This window comes from Ylistrum balloti, unplaced genomic scaffold (assembly GCF_031769215.1).
Source record: "Ylistrum balloti isolate Yb309-2 unplaced genomic scaffold, AGI_CSIRO_Ybal_v1 Utg370464, whole genome shotgun sequence".
In the NCBI taxonomy this organism is placed as follows: Eukaryota; Metazoa; Mollusca; class Bivalvia; order Pectinida; family Pectinidae; genus Ylistrum; species Ylistrum balloti.
In genome coordinates this window covers 578488-605453 of record NW_026782306.1, presented here as the reverse complement: position 1 = coordinate 605453, position 26966 = coordinate 578488, and the positions used below count along the sequence as shown (strand labels likewise).

Sequence of the window (26966 nt, the reverse complement as noted above, 5' to 3'; positions counted from 1 at the left end):
ATGTATTGAAGAATTTATTAGACTTCTTAAATAATTTGAAATATCTATATTTTTGGAAATGGACATCATTTCCAATTTCAGTAATACATGACAATAGAGAATTGAGAAACATTTCATCTCCTATCTATATACAGTATAGATACTATTTAAGATACATAAATACTCACAATGTGAGTCATAAAAATAGAATCACATTAGTTTATTTAAAAAAAAAAAACACAATCAATAGCACTTCCTGATATGCTCGTGGTTATTTCCTGGGCAAATACAGGTAATTCACACTATCCTGAACAATTGTCTGAGAATTTTTCATCATTTTTAGTTTATTTAATGAATTTCTGATGAATATATTGAGTAATTATCAAAACTTACAAAAAAGGTACACTCAATAACAAACCCTCTTTTTCACAGAAACAGTATATTTAGAAAGTACCAGGTATGTTGACAGGGTGTTTGGAGTACATTCTGTAAAGATATTTGAGGTAAAAGTTACTTGCATTACTAAGACAAAGATGAATTTTCCAATATTTTTGTCAGAAGTATGACTGATCAACATGATACACAAGTCAAACGGAGTATATATCTGTATATACAAGATTTTAAGTACTGATTGATCCAAGATTGAAATTTTTCCATAAGTGTCATCTAGCTGGACATGACTTAGTGAAGAAAGCACACAAACTGTCAAATGAGAATTTTGCAAGTTTCATGCAGATTCTGAAAAATGGGGTTACTCGTAACATCCTGTAAAAATCACATATTTTCGTGGGGTTGAATTTTAATGGTTTTTCCAAAAAAAATCATCGATTCCTGATCATTTGTTTTTGTGGATAAATACAGCTCAGCAAATACCCTCAAACTAATTATATCAGTTCATATAACATTTCATGGATATGGAGTGCCCATGAAAACAACGAAAATAAATCTCTCACAACAATTAATGATTTCACAGCAGATGCTTTTAGAAGCAAATTTTTGTCATAAAGAAGTAATATTCTTATATTTTGTAAACACACAAAACATCCAGAGAGGACTGATCTGCCGCCTTATCATGGTGATGTTCACTAATTTAAGTGGACGCCCCTATCTTACAGATGTTTAATCCATGAACGAGATTTGAAATGATAAAGACGTTTCATGACCAGAACCTTTCAGTTTATTATGAATTCTACGGTGAATGTCACAAATTAAGGAATTGCAACACGAAATACGACTATTTGTGTATAGAGAAAACACAGTGACAAATTTGAAATAATATGAAGCAGGGGAGATAACTAAAAAATCTACTCTTCCGAATTTCCAGGATGATATATCAAATTAGAGTTAAAAGTCAGCCTTCAACAAAAAGAGCACTAATCTTTGTATTTGGTGATATCCATCAAATGAATCTACTAGGTCACAAAAAAGCACTATCCTTTGTGTCCTCTTATGTGTCCGTTACACTAGCAACTGCAGGTCAGAGTCCATAAAGAGAAATAAATCAGGCGAAAATTTATAGTCAACCTATCACAATTTCAGTCTTCACATCGTATGTTCCCTATCTCCACTGGGTGTTCTGGGGGTAGGGTGGTTGGCCCTGTTGTTGATTGGGGTATCCGGGGTACTGCTGTTGACCAGGGTACTGCTGTTGTTGGGGGTATGGTGGCTGACCAGGATATTGTTGTTGTTGAGGGTATGGCTGTTGTTGCCCGGGATACTGTGGTTGTTGTTGCCCAGGGTATGGTTGTTGTTGCCCTGGATACGGAGGTGGCTGATACTGCTGTCCCATATAAGGATTATAAGGGTTAAAGCCTGACGGCATGGCCGGCATTGACCTATTCGGGTCTTGTTGTGGTGCTCCACCGTACGCAGGTGCTCCCCAACCTCCAGGCTGATCTAAAAGGTCAAAATCATTAATGATGAAGATAACAGACAAACAAAAAGCTTCTGGTTTTAACAAAATGTAAAAAATCAGAAAATTAACTCCAACCACTTCTTAGATAAAAAAAGTTACAACAACAAAATACAATATAATTATCTAGTTAATTAAAATTGGTATCATTGTCATATGCTACTGGTAACTAGAATACTGTCCTGAAGTAGGGGTGTGTTTGAAGTGACAGGTCTATCTTTCCTGTAGTAGGGGTGTGTTTGAAGTGACAGGTCTATCTTTCCTGTAGTAGGGGTGTGTTTGAAGTGACAGGTCTATCTTTCCTGTAGTAGGGGTGTGTTTGAAGTGACAGGTCTATCTTTCCTGTAGTAGGGGTGTGTTTGAAGTGACAGGTCTATCTTTCCTGTAGTAGGGGTGTGTTTGAAGTGACAGGTCTATCTTTCCTGTAGTAGGGGTGTGTTTGTAGTGACAGGTCTATCTTTCCTGTAGTGGGGGTGTGTTTGTACTGTCCTGTAGTATGGGTGTGTTTGTACTGTCCTATAGTAGGGGTGTGTTTGTACTGTGCTGTAGTAGGGGCGTGTTTGTACTGTCCTGTAGTATGGGTGTGTTTGTACTGTCCTGTAGTAGGGGCGTGTTTGTACTGTCCTGTCCTGTAGTAGGGGCGTGTTTGTACTGTCCTGTAGTAGGGGTGTGTTTGTAGAATCTGGTTTCATAGTTCTGAATCTCCAATCAGCTGACTTACTGTAGTTTTGTGCTGGTGGTTGGGAGGGCGGAGCGGACGGACCACTGGGCTGGGTACCTAGTAAAACAAAAATTTGTTACATACAAGTGTTAAGTTTGGAATTATTCAGAAAATCACAAATACAGTTCAGCTTAAAGAAGGCTGGTGTGTAGGCATTGTGCTTGAAATCATAAATACATCATTTATCTATAGAAAAGATACAGAAAAATAGATAGTATTACATATGAAATTGTCCACATATTTATAAAGACAAAATAAATAGGAAAACATACTGTGCGTAACTTATTCTATCATCAAAGCAGTCTAGTTAGCAAAGACAGCTTAATTTACGACAGCTTTAATTTACGGTCAGTATTGATCTAAATCTTACTGAATTCTTTTTTTTTAAACATCATTTCTAACTGATAAGTTGAGCACAGAAAACTACACTAAAGCACCTGCCTGTTGTTTACTAGTCCAGCTTCAGTTTACTAAAGTGTTTTAACTTTTGTCATCATTACATATTAAGCACATTGTTAATCACACAACTCACGTGAGGTTGATTATTATGAATAGTTACACTTAGCACTAGTAAACACAACTCTATTAAGCAAATACTACAACCCACATGAATGACAAAAAATTATCAACCGAGGTGAAAATCTAAGGAATCAAGTGTTGGGGCACTGGCTGATTTTTCCCACTAAATATTCACTTATTATTGAATAATGGATTTAATCAACATATGTCCCCTGAAAAACAAATTCTGATAGTGTTGATGAGAATAAGACCAATATGGCTCTCGTCTTATTGATAAACATGTAGAAGTTGTCATGTGACCATACCAGTGGGTGCTGTGGCCGGCTGCTGGGTTGATGTTAACGAGGGAGGGGGAGGGCGTGGGGGTGGAACCCGGCTCTTAGATGTTTCTGATTGATAAAAAAGAGAGAAAGAGAAACATAAAGTAAAGCTAGATAATGATAGATTACATAGCAAACCAAACTGTAGTATACAGCACTCTCACCTCCACTTTCCCCCATCAACCAAACTGATATGGCAACACATTTGTCCATTTTTACCTTGAATAATTCTCTCTGAACATTACAGTATTTATTCAATAATAACTCTAGGGAGCCAACATGTTACTTCTTATCAATGTCAGACGGGTGCAAGACAGTGGAATAGATTTAGTCTGTATTTGGCTTATCAGCAAGATGGACTTATAACAGGCATAGACTAATTACCAGACATGGGGTTCTTACCAGACGTGGGGTTATTACCAGACATGGGCTTATTACCAGACATGAGCTAATTACCAGACATGGGCTTATTATCACACAAAGACTTATAACCAGACATGAGCTAATTACCAGACATGGACTTATTACTGGACAAATACTGTAACCAATGATATCTGACAAGGATATGTCAACTAAACGAGTGTTACACTGGAAAGACTGTAACAAAAGTATTAGGGGTGAGGAGGTGAAAGTGCTGTGAAGCAAAATCTTATCTAAATCAAGACAAAGATGTGAATATAGACAAAACCAAAATTAAACATGAGAAATCAACTGAAAAACAACACAGAGAAAAACAAAAATAATTCCTAAAATTACTGAGGAGGCAGAGATCATATCTTTGGATTTTTTTTGTTGCAGTAAAATTTAAAGTGAAGTTTTCATTTTGCAGGGTTCCTTTGCATGTTTCCTAAATATGATGTACCTGGTACATCATGTCATCAAAAACTGTCAACTGTTTATCTGGCCACAAAAATAATCATAAAGGGTGTGTAGGTGTGTAATACCAGTAAATACCTGTAATATATCGCCGGGTTGGATAGATCCTATGTTTTAGATCACACGAGCATTAGACTAGTAAACCAGAAGTTCCTGGTTTGAATCAAGGCAGAGACAGGACAAAAAATGTTTTACAATTGTGCCCATGTAGGACCTCAGAAATACTGTTTAGCATTACTTTCATAAGCCTTGCTATATTCCCTGGAAACTCAAGAAAGAGTCTTTTCCACAATGGGAATATGTAATCCTTGTAAATACTAGCTTCAATAAAATGCTAGACTAGAGGTAACTTCTCTTTAGCTCAATTGGGTGAGCTTAACCTAAAAAATAAAACTGTCACAATGCTGATCTGTGATCTATTTCTCACAGGTTTACCTTTGTCTACAATGTCAGCATTTCTCTCAGTTAAAAATATAATGAAATAAAAACACTTAGAAAGTATATATGTTGTAAAGGTTGATTTATATAACTTTTATATGTACAGTCGAACCTTGTTATCTCTAACTGGTATAACTCAAAGAACCTGTTTAACTCAACGCATTTCACTGGTCCCTTCCTAACTTTAAACAAAACATTCAAATTCACTTAAATATAATACTTGTTTTATCTCGAAGTTTTCCCATGGTCCTGATGAGTTAGCAAGGTTTAAGTATGTCAGGAAAACTTTTATGTAGAGTTTCACATTTGAGTTTCATGGTAAAGTTACACATTTTAGTTTCGTAGTAAAGTTACACCTTTTAGTTTCGTAGTAAAGTTACACCTTTTAGTTTCGTAGTAAAGTTACACATTTTAGTTTCGTGGTAAAGTTACACCTTTTAGTTTGTGGTAAAGTTACACCTTTTAGTTTCATGGTAAAGTTACATATTTTAGTTTCGTAGTAAAGTTACACCTTTTAGTTTCGTAGTAAAGTTACACATTTTAGTTCGTGGTAAAGTTACATCTTTTAGTTTCGTAGTTAAGTTACACCTTTTAGTTTGTGGTAAAGTTACACCTTTTAGTTTCGTGGTAAAGTTACACCTTTTAGTTTCGTGGTAAAGTTACACCTTTTAGTTTCGTAGTAAAGTTACACATTTTAGTTTGTGGTAAAGTTACACCTTTTAGTTTCGTAGTAAAGTTACACCTTTTAGTTTCGTAGTAAAGTTACACCTTTTAGTTTGTGGTAAAGTTACACCTTTTAGTTTCGTGGTAAAGTTACACCTTTTAGTTTCGTGGTAAAGTTACACCTTTTAGTTTCATGGTAAAGTTACACATTTTAGTTTCGTAGTAAAGTTACACCTTTTAGTTTGTGGTAAAGTTACATATTTTAGTTTCGTAGTAAAGTTACACCTTTTAGTTTCATGGTAAAGTTACACCTTTTAGTTTCATGGTAAAGTTACACATTTTAGTTTCGTAGTAAAGTTACACCTTTTAGTTTCGTAGTAAAGTTACACATTTTAGTTTGTGGTAAAGTTACACCTTTTAGTTTCGTGGTAAAGTTACACCTTTTAGTTTCGTGGTAAAGTTACACCCTTTGGTTTCGTGGTAATGTTACATATTTTAGTTTCGTGGTAAAGTTACATATTTTTGTTTCGTGGTAAAGTTACACCTTTTAGTTTCGTGGTAAAGTTACACCCTTTGGTTTCGTGGTAATGTTACATATTTTAGTTTCGTGGTAAAGTTACATATTTTAGTTTCGTGGTAAAGTTACATATTTTTGTTTCGTGGTAAAGTTACACCTTTTAGTTTGTGGTAAAGTTACACCTTTTAGTTTCGTGGTAAAGTTACACCTTTTAGTTTCGTGGTAAAGTTACACCTTTTAGTTTCGTGGTAAAGTTACACATTTTAGTTTGTGGTAAAGTTACACCTTTTAGTTTCGTGGTAAAGTTACACATTTTAGTTTGTGGTAAAGTTACACCTTTTAGTTTGTGGTAAAGTTACACCTTTTAGTTTCGTGGTAAAGTTACACATTTTAGTTTGTGGTAAAGTTACACCTTTTAGTTTCGTGGTAAAGTTACACCCTTTGGTTTCGTGGTAATGTTACATATTTTAGTTTCGTGGTAAAGTTACATATTTTTGTTTCGTGGTAAAGTTACACCTTAAGATATATTAGTGGAGCATTGTTACATGTTAAAGTCTGTAACAGATTATTTAGTTTATGTAATCATGAAGTCTGAGGCAACGAACAGAAAAACTCAATAATTGACTTCTTTATCTAAAACCTATTACATTAATAAACACTGTTTTAGTCAAGCTCATTATCACTGGCTTTTTAATATAATCTTGACACTGATTAATGGTGATTTCTGGCAAAACAACTCATAACACACAGAGGGATGAGCAAGCATGCAAAACGTTACCTCCATAAGGCCCTACAATAGGAGAGGTTTACATCACTTGTTTAGACAGAGAAATCAATGTATAAACATAAACCAGAAATCCACTGAAATTAGGTCAACTTTCAAATACAAGTCTAACCAGTTGTACCAGAATTGTTCAGTTATGAAATAAAGACAGAAATTATTTTGGAAAAGCATTGCTAATGCCTTTCTAGGCCTGTATCAAAAGGTGCAGGTCCCTTCCATTTTGTTCTTGAAATGTTTCGTTTAAAGTGTCAAATAACCGAGCTCGTCCACATGAACAAACATTTCCTGTTTTCTTTCTTAGCTAAGCTTATCAAATACAATATTCAATTTAGGTTTCTCTCATTTATATCTGTCTCATGTCAAACATTTGTAAATTCTTCTGACTATAATGAATTTTGAGTCATTTTTCATTTATGGAATTTTAAATACATGTTTATTTAAGAATATCTCATAAAAGACAATGAATACATGTATAGGTGTAAGCTGGTCACATTTCTTCTCCTAATTTTCAAAAATCTAATAAATCCACAAGTATTTGAGGTAAGACTACAACAGTATCCATTGAGAAATGTTATAGTGATGGTCTCTGTATGTTACTAAGAGCACTGACAAGTGAGAATAAAAATTAGGAATTTCACTATATATATTTATAGGATAGGAAAGTATTAAGTAGATTAAAGCAAGAATTTCCTGTAATTAATGGAATTTCAAATCAGATTATAAACTTTCTTTTTTTTATCAATTTTATTTTCTTTTTTCAATTCTTTTTTTGTTTATTTCATTTGATTTTTTTGGTCTTTTGTTTTGTTGCTCTTGTATTTTTTCTTCAGGATAATGAAAGTATGATTGATATTTCAAATTTCTTGATTATCAGAATGCATTGGAAATATCTTTCTATTGAACAGAATGATAGTTAAGGAACAAAATGATTATATAACTGGTGTCAGAGGTGCTGAGGACAGAAAGCTTGTGCATCCATATAATCTGGGATTTTGCAGCACAGAAAATTCTACATAATTGATACTTGAATTGTGTGTAGGTATGTATGTAAAAAGAAAACTCTAAATGACACATCTATTCAATAGTTAGCAAAGCAAACAAAATGTCACAGTATCATTTCTGTAAGATTTTACAAGAATTTGATGTTGTGATACCAGATGTAATATTGTTTTCATTGGCTATCAATTAGTCTACTAAATTATAAACAACAATCATCTCCTACTCGAGATTAAAGCATTAATATAAATAAAGGTAAACAGATCATTTACAACTATTATATACATCTCCTTCTCAGAAATAAATATCAGACATAACTTAGTAACTATTTCAAGCCAATAGACCAAACCCCAACACGCTGACTAACTCGAGTGTTACCCAATAATTGCCATGAACGGTAACATACCTGTACTGGTTGGCTGTTGATAACTAGGAGCTGCTGGAGCAGCAGCTGATGGTTGTTGGACAATGGACTTTTGTAAGTCTGACATCAGTTCATCTTTTTCTGTCTTCCGCGCGAAACAGAAGTCATGGATCTTACTTTGGAGTTTCACCAGAAGTGGAGTAAGATCATTATAAAACTGTGATTGAAAAGGAAAATGACATGAGCAAGTCAAAGTTTTATGTGAGAATCATACATGACCAATTTATATGTAAACACTAAGATAGTGTTTAGTAATGAATAGAAATAAACACTCGAGTAGATTTTGTATTCAACATATACACACAATAACAGTGTTTATGCAATACAAATAAAAACAAATGTATACCAATTTCATTACTACACTTTATGCTTTATAGAAATATCTCCATGTCATCACACGTGTTGGCTATATATCACTTGTACCTTCGTGCCTTCTTCCAAGTTGCCTTTCAGCTGCATGTACATGTCAAAGCCCGAGGCCAGATCCTTAAGTAGCGCTTCACGCTGAGCGCCTCCCTGACTAGACGCCTTCTCATGACAGAACTGTGTGTTAGCATTCTGAAATATTAAATGTCACTGCTAGAAATTTTAATCAGAATTCTATTGACAAAGTTACTTAATCCTTACATTATTTAATGACTGTGATTTATTTTTGTCAGACACAAAAGGTGAAGACAGGATTTCATTTTCATCACATATAAGTGAACATAAGTGCATATTGCTTTATACCCGTGTTTAACCCCCTAAGACACAAAACTGTATTTTACCTGCTAAAAGACGTACTTGTATTTTACCCTGTAAGACACATACCAGTATTTTACCTGCTAAAAGACGTACTTGTATTTTACCCTGTAAGACACATACCTGTATTTTACCTGCTAAAAGACGTACTTGTATTTTACCCTGTAAGACACATACCTGTATTTTACCTGCTAAAAGACGTACTTGTATTTTACCCTGTAAGACACATACCTGTATTTTACCTGTAAGACACATACCTGTATTTTTCCCAGGAGAAGCTCTTGACTTTGGACACTGTTTGTGACTTGTTCACGTAGTGGACTATAAATCTGGTCCAGCTCGGCGCCAGATAATTCTTCCTCATTAACCAGGCCGTTCGCAGTCATGGCAGCCATAAATTTACCCGCTACAAAACAAAAGCAACACATACATGTTATGCCTTTGTGTTGCCTTTGTACCAAATATAATTAACAAAATTTACCATGAAAATAATACAACAGTAGTATTTCTTGTTCAACAATTTGTCTGGTTTAAAATAAACTCTAAATCATTTGTCTGGTTTACAATTAACTCTAAATCATTTGTCTGGTTTACAATTAACTCTAAATCATTTGTCTGGTTTACAATAAACTCTAAATCATTTGTCTGGTTTACAATTAACTCTAAATCATTTGTCTGGTTTACAATTAACTCTAAATCATTTGTCTGGTTTACAATTAACTCTAAATCATTTGTCTGGTTTACAATAAACTCTAAATCATTTGTCTGGTTTACAATTAACTCTAAATCATTTGTCTGGTTTACAATTAACTCTAAATCATTTGTCTGGTTTACAATAAACTCTAAATCATTTGTCTGGTTTACAATTAACTCTAAATCATTTGTCTGGTTTAAGATCAAAGTAACACTTTAATGACCAAGGTGTCTACAAACGAGTGCAAACCAATGCTAGACTGACAGAGTAGTAGTTTGCATTGTTCTGACTTCTAAGACAAATGCTGAACCAGACGCAAGTTGTTTATTTTAATCACTATATATAGGGTCAGAGTTCTGACGTTCATTGACAAAAGACCAATATAAAAAATGGTGATAGAATGTAACAGTAATTCAGTAACAACCTAAAGACTCCACTGGCAAAGACCAACAAAAAGTCTTACTCATATCAAACGTGGCATCCTTAATTTCTGACTCTATGACATCCCGTTCAGCCTTCATGGTCTCCACTTCCTCCATCATTTGTCGTAAACTGGTGACCGCTGGGCTACTCTGCTGACCACTACCTCCTCCAGATGAAGGAATTGACTTCTCAAGGTCAACCTGTAAATATCATCTATCAATAAGTCTCTTTTCCAGCAAGGTCAGAGCTGTTTTACCTTCACAGGTTAATACCAGGGCCAGTCAGTCCTGGACTAGAGACCAGTCAGTCCTGGACCAGGGCCCAGTCAGTCCTGGACTAGAGACCAGTCAGTCCTGGACCAGGGCCAGTCAGTCCTGGACTAGAGACCAGTCAGTCCTGGACTAGAGACCAGTCAGTCCTGGACCAGGGCCCAGTCAGTCCTGGACTAGAGACCAGTCAGTCCTGGACTAGAGACCAGGCAGTCCTGGACCAGGGCCCAGTCAGTCCTGGACTAGAGACCAGTCAGTCCTGGACCAGGGCCCAGTCAGTCCTGGACTAGAGACCAGTCAGTCCTGGACTAGAGACACCAGTCAGTCCTGGACTAGAGACCAGTCAGTCCTGGACTAGTCAGTCCTGGACCAGGGCCCAGTCAGTCCTGGACCAGGGCCAGTCAGTCCTGGACTAGAGACCAGTCAGTCCTGGACCAGGGACCACTATAAAGGTACCTTTGTTTACAAGAAGCTTCTGTACATTCTAAGGAAAAAAAAAGACATAACAAGCCAGAGGTCTGCCATCTCTGTTAACAATCAATCTCAAATGTTATATATACATTAGTTATCATGAATCAGGAACATACACAAGAGCAACAAAGACATAGTTATCAAGATCCCCCGTCAGTGTTCATTTGTAAAATATATACATTTAAAGTCAGCTACATGGAAAACTGATACCAGCCAATCATGTCACAACAGCCTCAATAAATATGTACAGAATTTGCCGATAATCAAGCTTGGGCAAAGGGTTAAGGTAACAAGTTTACCGAGCAAGTCTCATCATAATTTATTTGTTCCTTCAAAAGATAACATGCGGAAAGCAGTATCCAGACAAACAGACAGAACCCATTTGAATATCCCCCGCCCAATGAAGCTAGTGGGCGATAACAAGAACTGTAAAAGGATTGAATTATTACCTTTACCTGTGGTTTAGATAGTAGAATAATGAACTTAACCTGTGGTTTACGGAGTATAACAATGACTTTTACCTGTGGTTTAGATAGTAGAATAATGAACTTAACCTGTGGTTTAAGGAGTATAACAATGACTTTTACCTGTGGTTCAGAGAGTAAAAAGGTGATTTTAACCTGTGGTTTACGGAGTATAACAATGACTTTTACCTGTGGTTCAGAGAGTAAAAAGGTGATTTTAGCCTGTGGTTTAGGGAGTATAACAATGACTTTTACCTGTGGTTCAGAGAGTAAAAAGGTGATTTTAGCCTGTGGTTTAGGGAGTATAACAATGACTTTTACCTGTGGTTCAGAGAGTAAAAAGGTGATTTTAACCTGTGGTTTAGGGAGTATAACAATGACTTTTACCTGTGGTTCAGAGAGTGAAAAGGTGATTTTAACCTGTGGTTTAGGGAGTATAACAATGACTTTTACCTGTGGTTCAGAGAGTAAAAAGGTGAACTTAACCTGTGGTTTAGGGAGTAAAAAGATGAACTTAACCTGTGGTTTAGGGAGTAAAAAGATGAACTTAACCTGTTGTTTAGGGAGTAAAAAGATGAACTTAACCTGTTGTTTAGGGAGTAAAAAGATGGTTTTAACATGTGGTTTAGAGAGTAAAAAGATTAACTTAAACCTGTGGTTCAGGGAGTAAAAAGATGAACTTAAACCTGTGGTTCAGGGAGTAAAAAGATGAACTTAAACCTGTGGTTCAGGGAGTAAAAAGATGAACTTAAACCTGTGGTTCAGGGAGTAAAAAGATTAACTTAAACCTGTGGTTCAGGGAGTAAAAAGATTAACTTAAACCTGTGGTTCAGGGAGTAAAAAGATTATTTTAACCTGTGGTTCAGAGAGTATAATAATGACTTTTACCTCTGGTTTAAAGAGTAAAACAATGAACTTAATCTGTGGTTTAGAGAGTATCATAATGATTTTACCTGTGGTTTAGAGAGTATAGCAATGGCCTCTTTGTGTTTAGCATATTTCTCCTGTACTATACGGTCAGCACCAATAGCTGCATCAAGGATACTCTTGTATTTTGTACATTCTTCCTTCAGCGTCTTGGTAAGTTTCTCTGATGGTGTACGAGACCATCGTTCCTTGAATTGTTCGCGCAACTTGGTGTCTGATGTCTCTTCTTCTTCTAGCTCTCGTGTAGCCTATCAACATACAGATGTAACAGATTCTGTGATTGGATAGAAAGGTTTATAAATGTAATAAGATTAACATAGATCACACAAGATTCAACTGACAAGTAATACCAAGTGTGATATAGTCACTGCACTGTTAAGTGTTTGGAGAAGTCTCCAATCTTACTTCATCCAGGATTTCTCACTGTAAGAGTTTGTGTAAGTCTTTAATCTAACCTCATCCAGGATTTCTCACTGTTAAGTGTTTGGAGAAGTCTCCAATCTTACCTCATCCAGGATATCTCACTGTAAGAGTTTGGAGAAGTCTCCAATCTAACCTCATCCAGGATTTCTCACTGTAAGTGTTTGGAGAAGTCTCCAATCTTACCTCATCCAGGATATCTAGGTTACGCTGTAAGAGTTTGGGTAAGTCTTTAATCTTACCTCATCCAGGATTTCTCGGTTAGGCTGTAAGAATTCTGGGAAATCTTTAATCTAACCTCATCCAGGATTTCTCACTGTAAATGTTTAGAGAAGTCTCCAATCTTACCTCATCCAGGATTTCTCACTGTAAGAGTTTGGAGAAGTCTCCAATCTTACCTCATCCAGGATTTCTCACTGTTAAGTGTTTGGAGAAGTCTCCAATCTTACTTCATCCAGGATATCTCACTGTAAGAGTTTGGAGAAGTCTCCAATCTTACTTCATCCAGGATTTCTCACTGTTAAGTGTTTGGAGAAGTCTCCAATCTTACCTCATCCAGGATATCTCACTGTAAGAGTTTGGAGAAGTCTCCAATCTTACCTCATCCAGGATATCTCACTGTAAGAGTTTGGAGAAGTCTCCAATATTACCTCATCCAGGATTTCTCACTGTAAGAGTTTGGAGAAGTCTCCAATCTTACCTCATCCAGGATTTCTCACTGTAAGTGTTTGGAGAAGTCTCCAATCTTACCTCATCCAGGATTTCTCACTGTAAGAGTTTGGAGAAGTCTCCAATCTTACCTCATCCAGGATTTCTCACTGTAAGAGTTTGGAGAAGTCTCCAATCTTACTTCATCCAGGATTTCTCACTGTTAAGTGTTTGGAGAAGTCTCCAATCTTACCTCATCCAGGATATCTCACTGTAAGAGTTTGGAGAAGTCTCCAATCTTACCTCATCCAGGATTTCTCACTGTTAAGTGTTTGGAGAAGTCTCCAATCTTACCTCATCCAGGATTTCTCACTGTTAAGTGTTTGGAGAAGTCTCCAATCTTACCTCATCCAGGATTTCTCACTGTTAAGTGTCTGGAGAAGTCTCCAATCTTACCTCATCCAGGATTTCTCACTGTAAGAGTTTGGAGAAGTCTCCAATCTTACCTCATCCAGGATTTCTCACTGTAAGTGTTTAGAGAAGTCTCCAATCTTACTTCATCCAGGATATCTCACTGTAAGTGTTTGGAGAAGTCTCCAATCTTACTTCATCCAGGATTTCTCACTGTTAAGTGTTTGGAGAAGTCTCCAATCTTACCTCATCCAGGATATCTCACTGTAAGAGTTTGGAGAAGTCTCCAATCTTACCTCATCCAGGATTTCTCACTGTAAGAGTTTGGAGAAGTCTCCAATCTTACTTCATCCAGGATATCTCACTGTAAGAGTTTGGAGAAGTCTCCAATCTTACTTCATCCAGGATTTCTCACTGTTAAGTGTTTGGAGAAGTCTCCAATCTTACCTCATCCAGGATTTCTCACTGTTAAGTGTCTGGAGAAGTCTCCAATCTTACCTCATCCAGGATTTCTCACTGTAAGAGTTTGTGTAAGTCTTTAATCTAACCTCATCCAGGATTTCTCACTGTTAAGTGTTTGGAGAAGTCTCCAATCTTACCTCATCCAGGATATCTCACTGTAAGAGTTTGGAGAAGTCTCCAATCTAACCTCATCCAGGATTTCTCACTGTAAGTGTTTGGAGAAGTCTCCAATCTTACCTCATCCAGGATATCTAGGTTACGCTGTAAGAGTTTGGGTAAGTCTTTAATCTTACCTCGACCAGGATTTCTCGGTTACGCTGTATGAGTTTGGGTAAGTCTTTAATCTTACCTCGTCCAGGATTTCTCGGTTACGCTGTAAGAGCTCTGGGAGGTCCCTCATCAGCTTGTCTATATACTGCATGCCTCCTTCTTGTTTTATCTGAGCAGCCTTGTCAAGGACAGACTGTGGAACCTTGTTTCCAGACAGGTCCTCAATGGCTGCAGGCAGGTTTAAGGATGCTAGCACACTGTTAAAAAATAACAACAAATTGAGGAAGTGTGTAACTGGTTTTTTTTGTGTTTTTTTCCTCAATTTTTCACAAATCAAACAAAAATGGATTGTATCGACCTATGTATGTTTTAATTAGAAAATACTGTGATAGTAGCAGTCAAGGAAAAGTCAGAACTAAGAAAGTCTAGAGTAGACAATAATGCTCCTGCTCCTATACAAACCAGAATACAACTTTATGATAACTATTGGTAAATATGAACCAAATCTGTTGAGATGTTCTTGAGATTTGACTTTAGATCTGTGTGAGAGACACTCTGTCAACATTTCATGACTTGATTGTAAATTGTAACTAGGAATTTTGCCTTCCTAAAAATTGTCACTGGTTCACCATTGGCCATCAAAATATCCCATGGAAACTTGCAATTCAGGTGTATTTTTTTCTGGGACGTTTTGATAAACATCACACAAAGTTAGAGTGGCACCTGTATCAACGATCAGCCATCAAACCAATCCCTTCTGTATTGACATACGTCCCTGATTCTTCTGAATTGACACACATCCCTGATTCTTCTGTATTGACACACATCCCTGATTCTTCTGTATTGACATACATCCCTGATTCTTCTGTTTAGACATACGTCCCTGTTTCATCTGTATTGACACACATCCCTGATTCTTCTGTATTGACACTTCTGTATTGACATACATCCCTGATTCTTCTGTATTGACACACATCCCTGATTCTTCTGTATTGACACACATCCCTGATTCTTCTGTATTGACATACGTCCCTGATTCTTCTGTATTGACACACATCCCTGATTCTTCTGTATTGACATACGTCCCTGATTCTTCTGTATTGACACACATCCCTGATTCTTCTGTATTGACACTTCTGTATTGACACACATCCCTGATTCTTCTGTATTGACAAACATCCCTGATTCTTCTGTATTGACACACATCCCTGATTCTTCTGTATTGACATACATCCCTGATTCTTCTGTATTGACATACATCCCTGATTCTTCTGTATTGACATACATCCCTGATTCTTCTGTATTGACACACATCCCTGATTCTTCTGTATTGACACACATCCCTGATTCTTCTGTATTGACATACATCCCTGATTCTTCTGTATTGACATACATCCCTGATTCTTCTGTATTGACACACATCCCTGATTCTTCTGTATTGACATACATCCCTGATTCTTCAGTATTGACATACATCCCTGATTCTTCTGTATTGACACACATCCCTGATTCTTCTGTATTGACACACATCCCTGATTCTTCTGTATTGACATACATCCCTGATTCTTCAGTATTGACAGACATCCCTGATTCTTCTGTATTGACACACATCCCTGATTCTTCTGTATTGACACACATCCCTGATTCTTCTGTATTGACATACATCCCTGATTCTTCTGTATTGACACACATCCCTGATTCTTCTGTATTGACACTTCTGTATTGACATACATCCCTGATTCTTCTGTATTGACACACATCCCTGATTCTTCTGTATTGACACTTCTGTATTGACACACATCCCTGATTCTTCTGTATTGACACACATCCCTGATTCTTCTGTATTGACATACATCCCTGATTCTTCTGTATTGACACACATCCCTGATTCTTCTGTATTGACACTTCTGTATTGACATACATCCCTGATTCTTCTGTATTGACACACATCCCTGATTCTTCTGTATTGACACTTCTGTATTGACACACATCCCTGATTCTTCTGTATTGACACACATCCCTGATTCTTCTGTATTGACATACATCCCTGATTCTTCTGTATTGACATACATCCCTGATTCTTCTGTATTGACACACATCCCTGATTCTTCTGTATTGACACACATCCCTGATTCTTCTGTATTGACACACATCCCTGATTCTTCTGTATTGACACACATCCCTGATTCTTCTGTATTGACATACATCCCTGATTCTTCTGTATTGACACACATCCCTGATTCTTCTGTATTGACACACATCCCTGATTCTTCAGTATTGACATACATCCCTGATTCTTCAGTATTGACACACATCCCTGATTCTTCTGTATTGACACACATCCCTGATTCTTCAGTATTGACATACATCCCTGATTCTATTTAGTGATACCATGCACCCATGTTACCTTTCCTGGCATTATGTTCGGCATTCACACTGTGCCTTTTAGGACAATAACATTTGTAATACTCCGGTTCCCCACAGAAATAACAGTTTCGTTCCCCAATTCTGCCTTGTTGCTGTCACATGCCGTTTCTATGTATATATAGTAAATCATTATTTTATGCCGATAAATGGTTTATGTTAGCCCTAGAGTTTCAAATTAGCGCGCCTTTTCTTACCCGTCGAGCTGTACGGGGCGTACGTGCGCAGGTGCGACAGGTGAGAATAATACAGGTAAATAAGCACGCTTAGCGGGTGGAAAGACGTGGCTCACTACGACGCCTAAAATACAGATTGGGGTGAGTATTTTTAATGTGATTCATCCAAATATCACCTCATAACCTTATCACTAGTATTTGGATAGGTTTTTGTCTGTTTGAATGAGATTTTGAGTTTGAAAGGGTCGTTAAATGCCACCGCTATTGTTATGGGTGACCGGGTACTACTGGCGCTCGTGCAGTTCTTTGTTTAGTAAAAGCGTGTATGTTAACGAATTTCACTAGAGTTGTATATGTATTTAATGTGTGGTTGGTAATAATAAGTAATATTAAAATAGTTTATTATACAATAAGGGTAAATTACAATTCCTATATTGTTGTAGCTTGTTGGGCCAACACCGTAGCGATAGCTGACACTGAAAACCCACTCGTTGTGTGTATGGAAGCCCTGAGGCGGGGTCAAGTATTGGTCAGTACCAAATACCCAGCGTATATGTGCCTTGAACTTCACCCTTAGTAATATGGAAGGGTTGGATATACTGAATGGTATATGATGTATCCATTTGTCTCGTGATATGAATCGACGACGTCAATTATTTGTATAGAGATGTATGGCGTCAGCGTCCTGGGAACGTCATCGCCGACGTGGGAACACAGTTCCACATGATGTCTTCTCTGGGGTCGATTGTGATGATCTGTTGATACCTGTTACTTGGCTTTGGATGTGTGGTCTATGTTCTTACGACCAGGTGTACTCAAGGATTCTGGGAATATTGCTTGGCTGTGACAGTTACTTATATCTGGAACAATTGGTTGACGTCGGACGACAGCGACGTTGTGGAGTACTCTATGGTGGCCTGACAGTGACTTTTAGGTTACTTAGTGTTGTTGTAGTTTGGTAGTCATTTATGAGTATGTAATTATGTATGCATGAGAGTGAAATGCGTATGTGGTGATATGACTAACAATGTGAGGATCATGTTTGTAAATAAATGTCCGGAAATATTATTGTAGGAAAACTGTAAATAAATCTTGTGAATACTGTAGTCTGTCTTCTCGTGTGAATGTCAACAATCCCGCTCAGAGTTACGTTACAGTTGCCTCTTAAGAGACCTTACTCCTTTACGAATTCCTTTACCATACATTGTAGCATGGCTATTATATCAGGTTTAGTAGAACACCCTGGTGTGTGACTTATAATCCAGACCACATTTTTCTGCGTTTTTGAGAGCTTCTAATTCAACGGACGCCTGGACAGCCTCATTTAACTCAGCTGGTCTGCTTGCCTGGACTATTATTCATAACCTGGATCTTGGTAACATGTCTATGAAAAAATCTTTTACCAAGATTTGCTAAATTTCTGAGGTCACACTGTGATCCGCCAACAGAGTAAGCCTCAGAATGCCCTTCACTAACTCAGGTAAACTTTCACAGAGTTTTCCACAACGACTCTTAAGCTGAATATAGTATAATTCAGTCTGATTTGTCAGAGAGAATCACTGTTGTAAGGCCCTGAATAACGAATGATTCTCTTATCTTTCGATATTTTCATGTTCCCAAGAGCATGCCTTAGGCTAATCCATGTGAATTCAACGCTTAATACATTCCCTTTTCCTGATAGGGAACATTTGTTAATCTCGGCGCACATGTCCGGTACTTGTAGACTTTCTATCATCCATAACAAATGATCTTTTATTTGCTGGAGTGGCATCTCCTTCTACCCATCTGTTTTGGCGTCCATTCTTTACCGTGCCTTACTTTTCAGAAACTGTGCAGACTGTTATGATCCACCTCCAACCATGGATAACCCACTATTCTGAGACTTGTGGCCAAGCCAATTGCCACATTCCTGCCATATTTCCAGTGCTGCCAATGTCCCACCACACTTATATTCCTAAGGGCAGGCGCCATTTGATTTGCCAGCATAATGCAGGCCTTCTCTCACAAATCTGCATTTCCTCTTCCACTGGAGTCGTTGTATGCTTCTTATTCCCTCTGCCACCACCATGTAGGCTTTCAATGTCCAACTCTATCTTATCCATCCTCTTGTATAAGTTTTTTATCTTGGATAATGCCAGATAAAACTCAGTAACACCGCTGCCAACATAATTATAAAGGACAATCTCCTCTTTTCCATAGTCTATTGTCAGGTTTGCTGTCACTCTCAAGACATCTCCCTGCCAAGTCGGCATACTTAGTAGTTGCAGCTAACAAAAACAGGTGGGATTTAATTACGTTAACAAACAGGACACGACATGAAACAAACTACCTCACCACTGGGAACACGCCTGTGAGAGGGACTTAGACTAAAATGTCTCGGCACTATCTGGTCTTGTTGGCGAACAACTACAGGTAACGTTAATATAAACAACTACGGAATCATTTCTTGGCATATTATGCAAAGGCAATGGACGTAAGTATTAATTTATGGAGAGACACATAATATCACAAAACACATTAAACACCATATCATGTTCCAAAATAATTCAAGGACATACCAAACTCTCTTTCCTACCTGTTCATTAGCTGGGTACTTTCTCGTAGCCTGCCAATCTCTGTGTTGACTATTTGTCCCTTCCTGTTATCAAATGCTGTCATAGCCTCAAACACAGGTATGGGTACCAGCTTACTAAATAAATCTGTTGACAAGAAAAATGATAATTAACTCCATACCACATGTTCCATCCCAATCCATACTGAATGTACTTAGTCTCGCCCCCAGGCAAGTGTAACAAAAATGGCAGCACCCATGTGCTTTCCTGGCATGCTGTATTTAACAGGTCGGTGTCAAGACTAATGCCTTTTGGGATTCCTCCTTAGGACTCATTTATATTGAGCGTTTTGATTGAATTAGTGATACTACTTGTCGTGACACAGAATTGTTATTATACGGAAATTCATTAAACGTATTTCAAGGTTGTATCGAGAATCTGCTGTCTTTCGGGTTAAACTTTCTTTCTATATTAGAATGTACCCTGAACTGACATTATATAGGACATCAAACGGCAATGTCATAACCATCCAGTATTAATCAATATATTAGGATGTATTAGGATAAATTATGGACGCAGGCTTTTTTTAAAAAAAAACCTCTATATCCATATCAAATATAAACATATGAAAACAAAAGTAATAACAGTTCGGTGTAATGGCTTAAGCAAAGTTTGTGATTCATGAATTATGATAGAAACGTTTATCTTTCCAGTGTTCATCAAGCAGCTTCCCAAATTCTTTAGTACAATGTTTTTTTTATTTTGAATTTAAATTCAAAATGGCAATATATATCCAGTTGCTGCATTTGAAAATTGTGCTGTTGTTTTTGAATTCCTAGATAACATTTTAATAGATGATCTATTGGTAATATGTTCATCATCTGTTTATTTATGAATTATAGATATTTACATAACATCAATATAGTTTGTTGGCTAGAGTTGACTACAAGGAGGGAGCTCATAATTAACTATAGACAACAATGGGAAAGAGAAAGCACATTTTTCTGTCGACTACATTCAACAACTGTACAGAAAAAAATCAACAGCATGGAAGTCTCAAATATGATAAAACTCCACAAGCTAAACTTAGAGTTTTATAATCTAGCCACTTTCATTCAAACTGAAAAAGGACTGCATCTTCAAAAAGGCTTAATATGGAAGAAACTTTGTATGCTGTCAAATATATATTTTTGGGGAATAAACTCCTGATTTTTCAGAAAAAAAAAGTTATTTCCTAGACTTTCAATTTCATTGATGAATTTAACCGAGGAAATATATCAATACTACAGTTTGTGGACATGACATAGGGTCACCCTGAAATCAACAGAAATAAATCCTTCACATCAATTAAACATTTTATAGCAGAAACTCTTCATAAATCTAAAAAAAATTGCATCTGATTTGTTCATGGAGTAAACAGAGACAATTGTAATTTATAATTACTGACCATTTTAGCATCTATATTTAGTATCCAATGAGAAGTAAACAGAGACAATTGTAATTTATAATTACTGACCATTTTAGGATCTATATTTAGTATCCAATGAGAAGTAAACAGAGACAATTGTAACTTATAATTACTGACCATTTTAGGATCTATATTTAGTATCCAATGAGAAGTAAACAGAGACAATTGTAACTTATAATTACTGACCATTTTAGCATCTATATTTAGTATCCAATGAGAAGTAAACAGAGACAATTGTAATTTATAATTACTGACCATTTTAGGATCTATATTTAGTATCCAATGAGAAGTAAACAGAGACAATTGTAACTTATAATTACTGACCATTTTAGCATCTATATTTAGTATCCAATGAGAAGTAAACAGAGACAATTGTAATTTATAATTACTGACCATTTTAGCATCTATATTTACTGACCAGTAAATCTTTCACTCATTGGTTTGCTGGTGAGAGGGATAGGCTTTGCAATGACTGCCTTGCCAATGCTGGGTAGAGACTTCACATCAGGCACCTGATCATGATAGATAAAGTCATTATCTTTCTTGGCTGCCTGCAGGTCTCGCTTGACACGAGCCAGCTCGTTCTTAAAGCAGAATACACTCCCTCCTCTCGTCATGGATGCACTTAAAAGTTCATTAGCATGCTGTGAAGTGAAGAAATAAAACAAGATACAGAATTCATCACAGAAACATAGTTTACATTACCTGGCCTAAAATGGATCACAACAGAACAGTTGGTTACACTGATTGGTCAATGTTGATTACTTTTGTGTGGACTGTAGTGGTCTGACCTACCTTAACACTGACTTGTGGTCTGACCTATCTTACCACTGACCAGTGGTCTGACCTATCTGAACACTGACCAGTGGTCTGAGCTATCTAAACACTGACAATTGGTCTGACCTATCTTAACACTGACTTGTGGTCTGAGCTATCTTAACACTGACCAGTGGTCTGAGCTATCTTAACACTGACCAGTGGTCTGACCTATCTTAACACTGACTAGTGGTGGTCTTATCTATCTTAACACTGACCAGTGGTCTGATCTATCTTAACACTGACCAGTGGTCTGACCTACCTTAACACTGACCAGTGGTCTGACCTATGTTAACACTGGCCAGTGGTCTGACCTATGTTAACACTGACCAGTGGTCTGACCTATGTTAACACTGACCAGTGGTCTGACCTATGTTAACACTGACAATTGGTCTGACCTATCTTAACACTGACCAGGGGTCTGACCTATCTTACCACTGGCTAGTGGTCTGACCTATCTTAACACTGACCTGAAGCCTGCTAATTTGTTCACCGTAACATTTCTTCTCAGCGGCCACACAGCTCTGATAATACTCTGCCATTGCATGAAACGCTGCCTGTTTCATCACTGTTGTCGCCACCCAGTCCTACACATCAACAAATACAACATATGATACAAATCTATAGACAACATGAATGTCAATTTATAATGCATGATACAGGCATTAAGAACAAAATAAATACTTGTTAAACACAAATTTAAAAATATTTGACTTTGATACACAGTTATTGCAATCAAACTTTATAATGACGTATTCTAGTATTGACCAGTCTGTCAATCTACCACTGAAACTGTTGGAGACAAATCTGTTAATAACCATGATATAATTCTGGTACTTTTATATTTATTTTCCAGCCAGTGCTGAATAGTGAAAAGATTTTTATGGAGACTTTGCATTGTCAAAGAGTAAACTTGTCACTACCAAAAGTAGACAAGACACTTCAATGATATGGCACAGATACAATTTATTGAATTTTTCAGAGGAAATGGTTTCTTTTTTCATGAATATATATAAAAAAACAACAATTATCTACATAATGTGTTAAAATAAAATTGTAGCATTAAATCTCTTATCCTTGTTTGGGATAAAACAGTATTTTTTAAATCAAATCCTGAAATTTTAAGCAAGCATTACAATACAATTTTTAGGGAAGGTTAATGTGACCTTAAACAGCTAAATAAAACACCAATAATAAGATAAAGATTTTCGTTTCAATCAATAATCTTATGACAACAAGTAATACTGTAGCTGTAGAAGGGAGATAACTCACCTTAGGCCAGAGGTCTCGAAGTGATTGTAGTTGCATGAGTTTCATGGCATCAGCAAAAAGGTCAGACAATTGAAATGCTATCTTAGCCACCATGGAATCTTTCATTTTGTCTGAAACAGAGAATATTACATATTGAAGTAGTTATAGAAAAAAACACCCACCAGGAAAAGCTAGTATTATAGACACTGATGAGAATGTCTAAGACAATGACCAAGAGGACAAAAAAAGAATTAAAAAAATATAGTAATAATGATTAGTTATTGAAGCCAGACTTCTCTAAACTTCTCCAGCAATGAAAAGTTTTTGCAAACATTTAATGAAAATTTTAATTCCCCAATTCTCTTTTTTTTCAATTTAATACTGAAATTCTCATAAAGCCAACAGGCTTTCTTCTGTGTTAATAATGCTTGTGTACAAACATTCCATTTTTTACTTATTTCTATCTTATTTTGAAAACTAAAATTCTAAAAAAGACTTTAATCAGCTAAAAGGCTTTCTCCTCTGTGAATGAATATACTAGTACACAATCCATGGAAGATGGGTTCACCTGATGCAGCTTTCCTGTAGATGGCTTCCTGGGCCTGCGCCAACATGAGAGCCACAAGGGCATTGAGCGTGTCCGGATTCAGGTCAGGGGTTGGATCCTGTTGTACGTGGGACAGCACCACATCCTTCATGTGACCATAGATCCCAGCAGCTTGCTACAAGGTCAAGGACACAGTTCAATTATCAAGGTCAAGATCACGCCCTAAGTGAAAGCTCAGATCATACCTCCACTAGTGTTTAAAGACTCTCATTCTATTTGTGATTTTCAATCTTTTTGATTAAAATCAGTAAAGCATGCCTGGACTTCTATCAAATTATCTAGTGAGGATTTTGAGAAATTTCACTATAGGCATACCTAAACAGTAGGTTGAAATTGCAACCTGATTAATACAGAGGTTGTGGTGACATTTGATGCTAGATCAATGTAGAACTCTAAGTATTGTGGTAGTGTTTGAGAATTTAAAGGTGAATTTCAATGGATTTGAATGGATTCACTTATGGTCCAAACAGTGTAGATTGTAATATAATGAATATATTCCCAACATCTAACACACAGATTTTTATTTGTTAGCACGACTATGTAAGAATCAACCCAGATATTTTCATTGTTTTAATCAACAGCATCTAAACACCTGCAATGTAAATAACATCAGGAAAACAGAATGAAGATTTCTATTTATGAATTTTAATTGTTTTTGAAAAATTCATTGTCTGCTAATGAATATTCTAGTAACATCAAAGATATGACCACTGTTGTAAAAATATCTCCCAACAAATGAAGTCTAGAATTCCACAATTAACAAAAATTTTATCAATTAGAATTTCTGGTTTAGATGAGATCGCAATAACTGTAAGTTTTTATTATACTTGCCTGGAAATATTTGGCAGAGCTTTTAAGACCCTCGTCACTATCATGGTTCTGTACTTCAGCAATCTGAGTCTGTAAGGCCGCAATGTTGAACAACATACACACCTTCTCATAACTGCCCGATGCAATGGCTACATTAAAGGGTAAATTTTAAGAAAATTACAATTTATAACTAAAAAAATGTACAATTTCCTTAGAAAATTTAAATAGTTCGACAACCATAACTAGGTCAAAGAAATTACAATGAATTTATCCAATGAAATTAATTTCAAATTAATCCTTTATGTAGAATAGACAAACTTGAAAGTTAATTGATTGATATCTATTTTATTTATATAACAATTTTACATCCACTATTATGGCCTTTCAGTCTTACAGCGGACAAATCTGATATTGATAATCATTTAGTCAATAGTCATGTACTAGTCTGTGATAAATCACACCAATGAGTCATTTTACCTTTAACTTACTGCTACATTACTATAAATGGTACTTTTATTAGGAGTTATTTGTAATACAGATCACAGAATTGGAAATGTTTTGTATGTTATTTTCAAAATGCCATACCCAAAATTCTTTTCCCTGAAAACAAGGACTCCTTGTCAAACGCATCTCTCCATTTAAACTGTACTCGAATCTGAAACCATAATAAGGAAGTAAAAAAGATGATGATAAAAATTATCAGTATCAGGTGTTGGAAATGATAATGTTCGCATATCTAAACAACAACTGATTGCACAATATGAACACTAACAAGATAAGATAAATATGACCTCAAAATTCTGGTCATAGTGCTTGACCTTTGAGGGTATGTGTGCAGTTGAAATGGTAATTTGAAATAACCAAATGCAGAGGTTTTTTTTTCACCAACAGAGTTTGTGGTCATTATCTATTTCAACCAGGAAGCTGACATGTTACATTCTATATGCCAGAATGCAGATATCTGTATGCAAAACTCATCAACATCTTATTATAATGAATATGAATACTGGTTTGCATATATCGGTTTACCTGATTTTCTGCAATGGGTAATTTATCTTCAATGGCAACAAGTTGATCATAATACCTGCAGAAAAAATAGAATTCTATACATTTGTGTTTTGTGTTGGTAGTATTTGCCTCAAGCTGTTTAAATAAATAAAAAGTAAATATTGCCAGATGTCTGAAGCTTAAAGCTGACGACAATATGAAGTTGGTCTTTTCACCACAGAGAGATTATAAACCTCAAAAATTTGAAAGTTATCTAATTTAGGATAAAAGTGTCATCTTAAATTTTTGTCACATCTTCAAGTTTAAAGACTTAAATTACAATTAAACTAATGCTTAATTTAAATGAGCACTCATATACACAGACAGAGACATAGCACCATTATCATAAACAGTGCGGTCTAACTTGGTTTCACTCAGTCTTGTCCAGGAACAACTGTCAGCTCATTTCTATACCAGAGTGAAACCAAGTGAAGTAACTCTGATAGATCAATAATGAGTGTCACAAAACAGGACATCCACTAGAAATAAAACATAAATCTGTTTATCATAAGTTTCCTGTACATTGTACATAGTGTTAATACTGGTCATGCGGTTGTTGTACTGCTGTTCTTAACACAAAGGCAATCTTAATGCTTTATTATGTTAAAGCTGAATATACAGCAGACGACAGTAATTAAGTCAATGAGTGAATAGAATGATGCGTTTTTCTAATGCACAGCACATATTCATTTATCTTAATTTATTTCCATGGAAATTTCTATTTTATTGTTTTATTGAAGACAGGCATGATCACTTATCCTTCATCCTACTAGTTACATATTGGTTTCAAAACTAGTCTCCAAGCATGTCTTATATATCATTAATTCAACGGCTGTATAAACAAACTGATCTCATGTTTTGTCCAGTATCAATGGTCAATGGACACTTTCTTGTACTGTCATATCTAGGCAATTTAAAAAGTGAAATTCAGCCTTCGAAATATTATGACCTTAACAGACACATTTACGTCTATTTGAAAATGGCGAAGTCCTAAGGAATGACTGCCGTCTTATGTGACACAAGGAATTTTTAAAGAACCATTTACATGACTTGATATGCTTAATTAAGCTGTAGGTGAAGTTTGGTTTCTGTCTGTCGTGTTCACAGCACCGTCTTTTTAAAATACAAGCACGATTCAGACTTAAACAAACCCTTAAAGGGACGATATATATGCACAGTGATTCATTTCAATATAAGCATGACACTGGTATGTTTACTTTGCCATACAAAATCGTTTTCACCTGTGTCCATCCATCGACTTACCGGTAAAGAATTTCCAGAGCTGATTCGTGTTTGTCCACTGATTTAGATATCATTAAGTTTCTTAATTTACTAAATTCATTAAGCGCCTGGTTATAATCATCTGGGTCAGCTTGAGTAAAAGTATTCTGAATAAATGTCCTCAATGGTTTTACAAGTTCCACTTCCTGAGTCTGCTTCAGTGGGACAGCTAGAAACACCGCCAT

General features: G+C 36.2%; 1 protein-coding gene across 2 annotated transcripts; it reads right to left on the bottom strand.

Annotated features, from left to right (window-relative positions):
- On the bottom strand, positions 1-26966 carry LOC132555230 (programmed cell death 6-interacting protein-like). 2 transcript variants are annotated; one of them, XM_060219581.1, is made up of 19 exons: positions 26764-26966; positions 25483-25537; positions 25039-25108; positions 24471-24602; positions 23605-23754; positions 23058-23167; positions 22256-22372; positions 21388-21613; positions 19525-19648; positions 14429-14606; positions 12165-12386; positions 10048-10207; positions 9148-9296; positions 8573-8707; positions 8132-8306; positions 6724-6735; positions 3437-3520; positions 2613-2669; positions 1-1875 (listed from the first exon to the last, which is right to left on the bottom strand). In XM_060219581.1, the coding sequence occupies exons 1-19, from the start codon at positions 26964-26966 to the stop codon at positions 1538-1540; spliced, it is 2697 nt and encodes an 898-aa protein (XP_060075564.1). In that variant the 3' UTR covers positions 1-1537. The 2 variants fall into 2 exon arrangements, with proteins under 2 accessions (XP_060075564.1, XP_060075563.1); XM_060219580.1 differs by lacking the exons at positions 6724-6735; positions 24471-24602; positions 25039-25108; positions 25483-25537; positions 26764-26966.

Bases quoted from the DNA above. Each gene is read 5' to 3' on its own strand.
- LOC132555230 (XM_060219581.1), bottom strand. From the start codon at position 26,966: ATGGCGGTGTTTCTAGCTGTCCCACTGAAGCAGACTCAGGAAGTGGAA. The intron at 9,297-10,047 runs GTAAGACTTTTT...TTTGTTTTGTAG, and splicing joins GGATGCCACGTTTGATATGA to CGGGTAAATTTATGGCTGCC. The intron at 1,876-2,612 runs GTAAGTCAGCTG...TTGACCTTTTAG, and splicing joins ACCACCAGCACAAAACTACA to ATCAGCCTGGAGGTTGGGGA.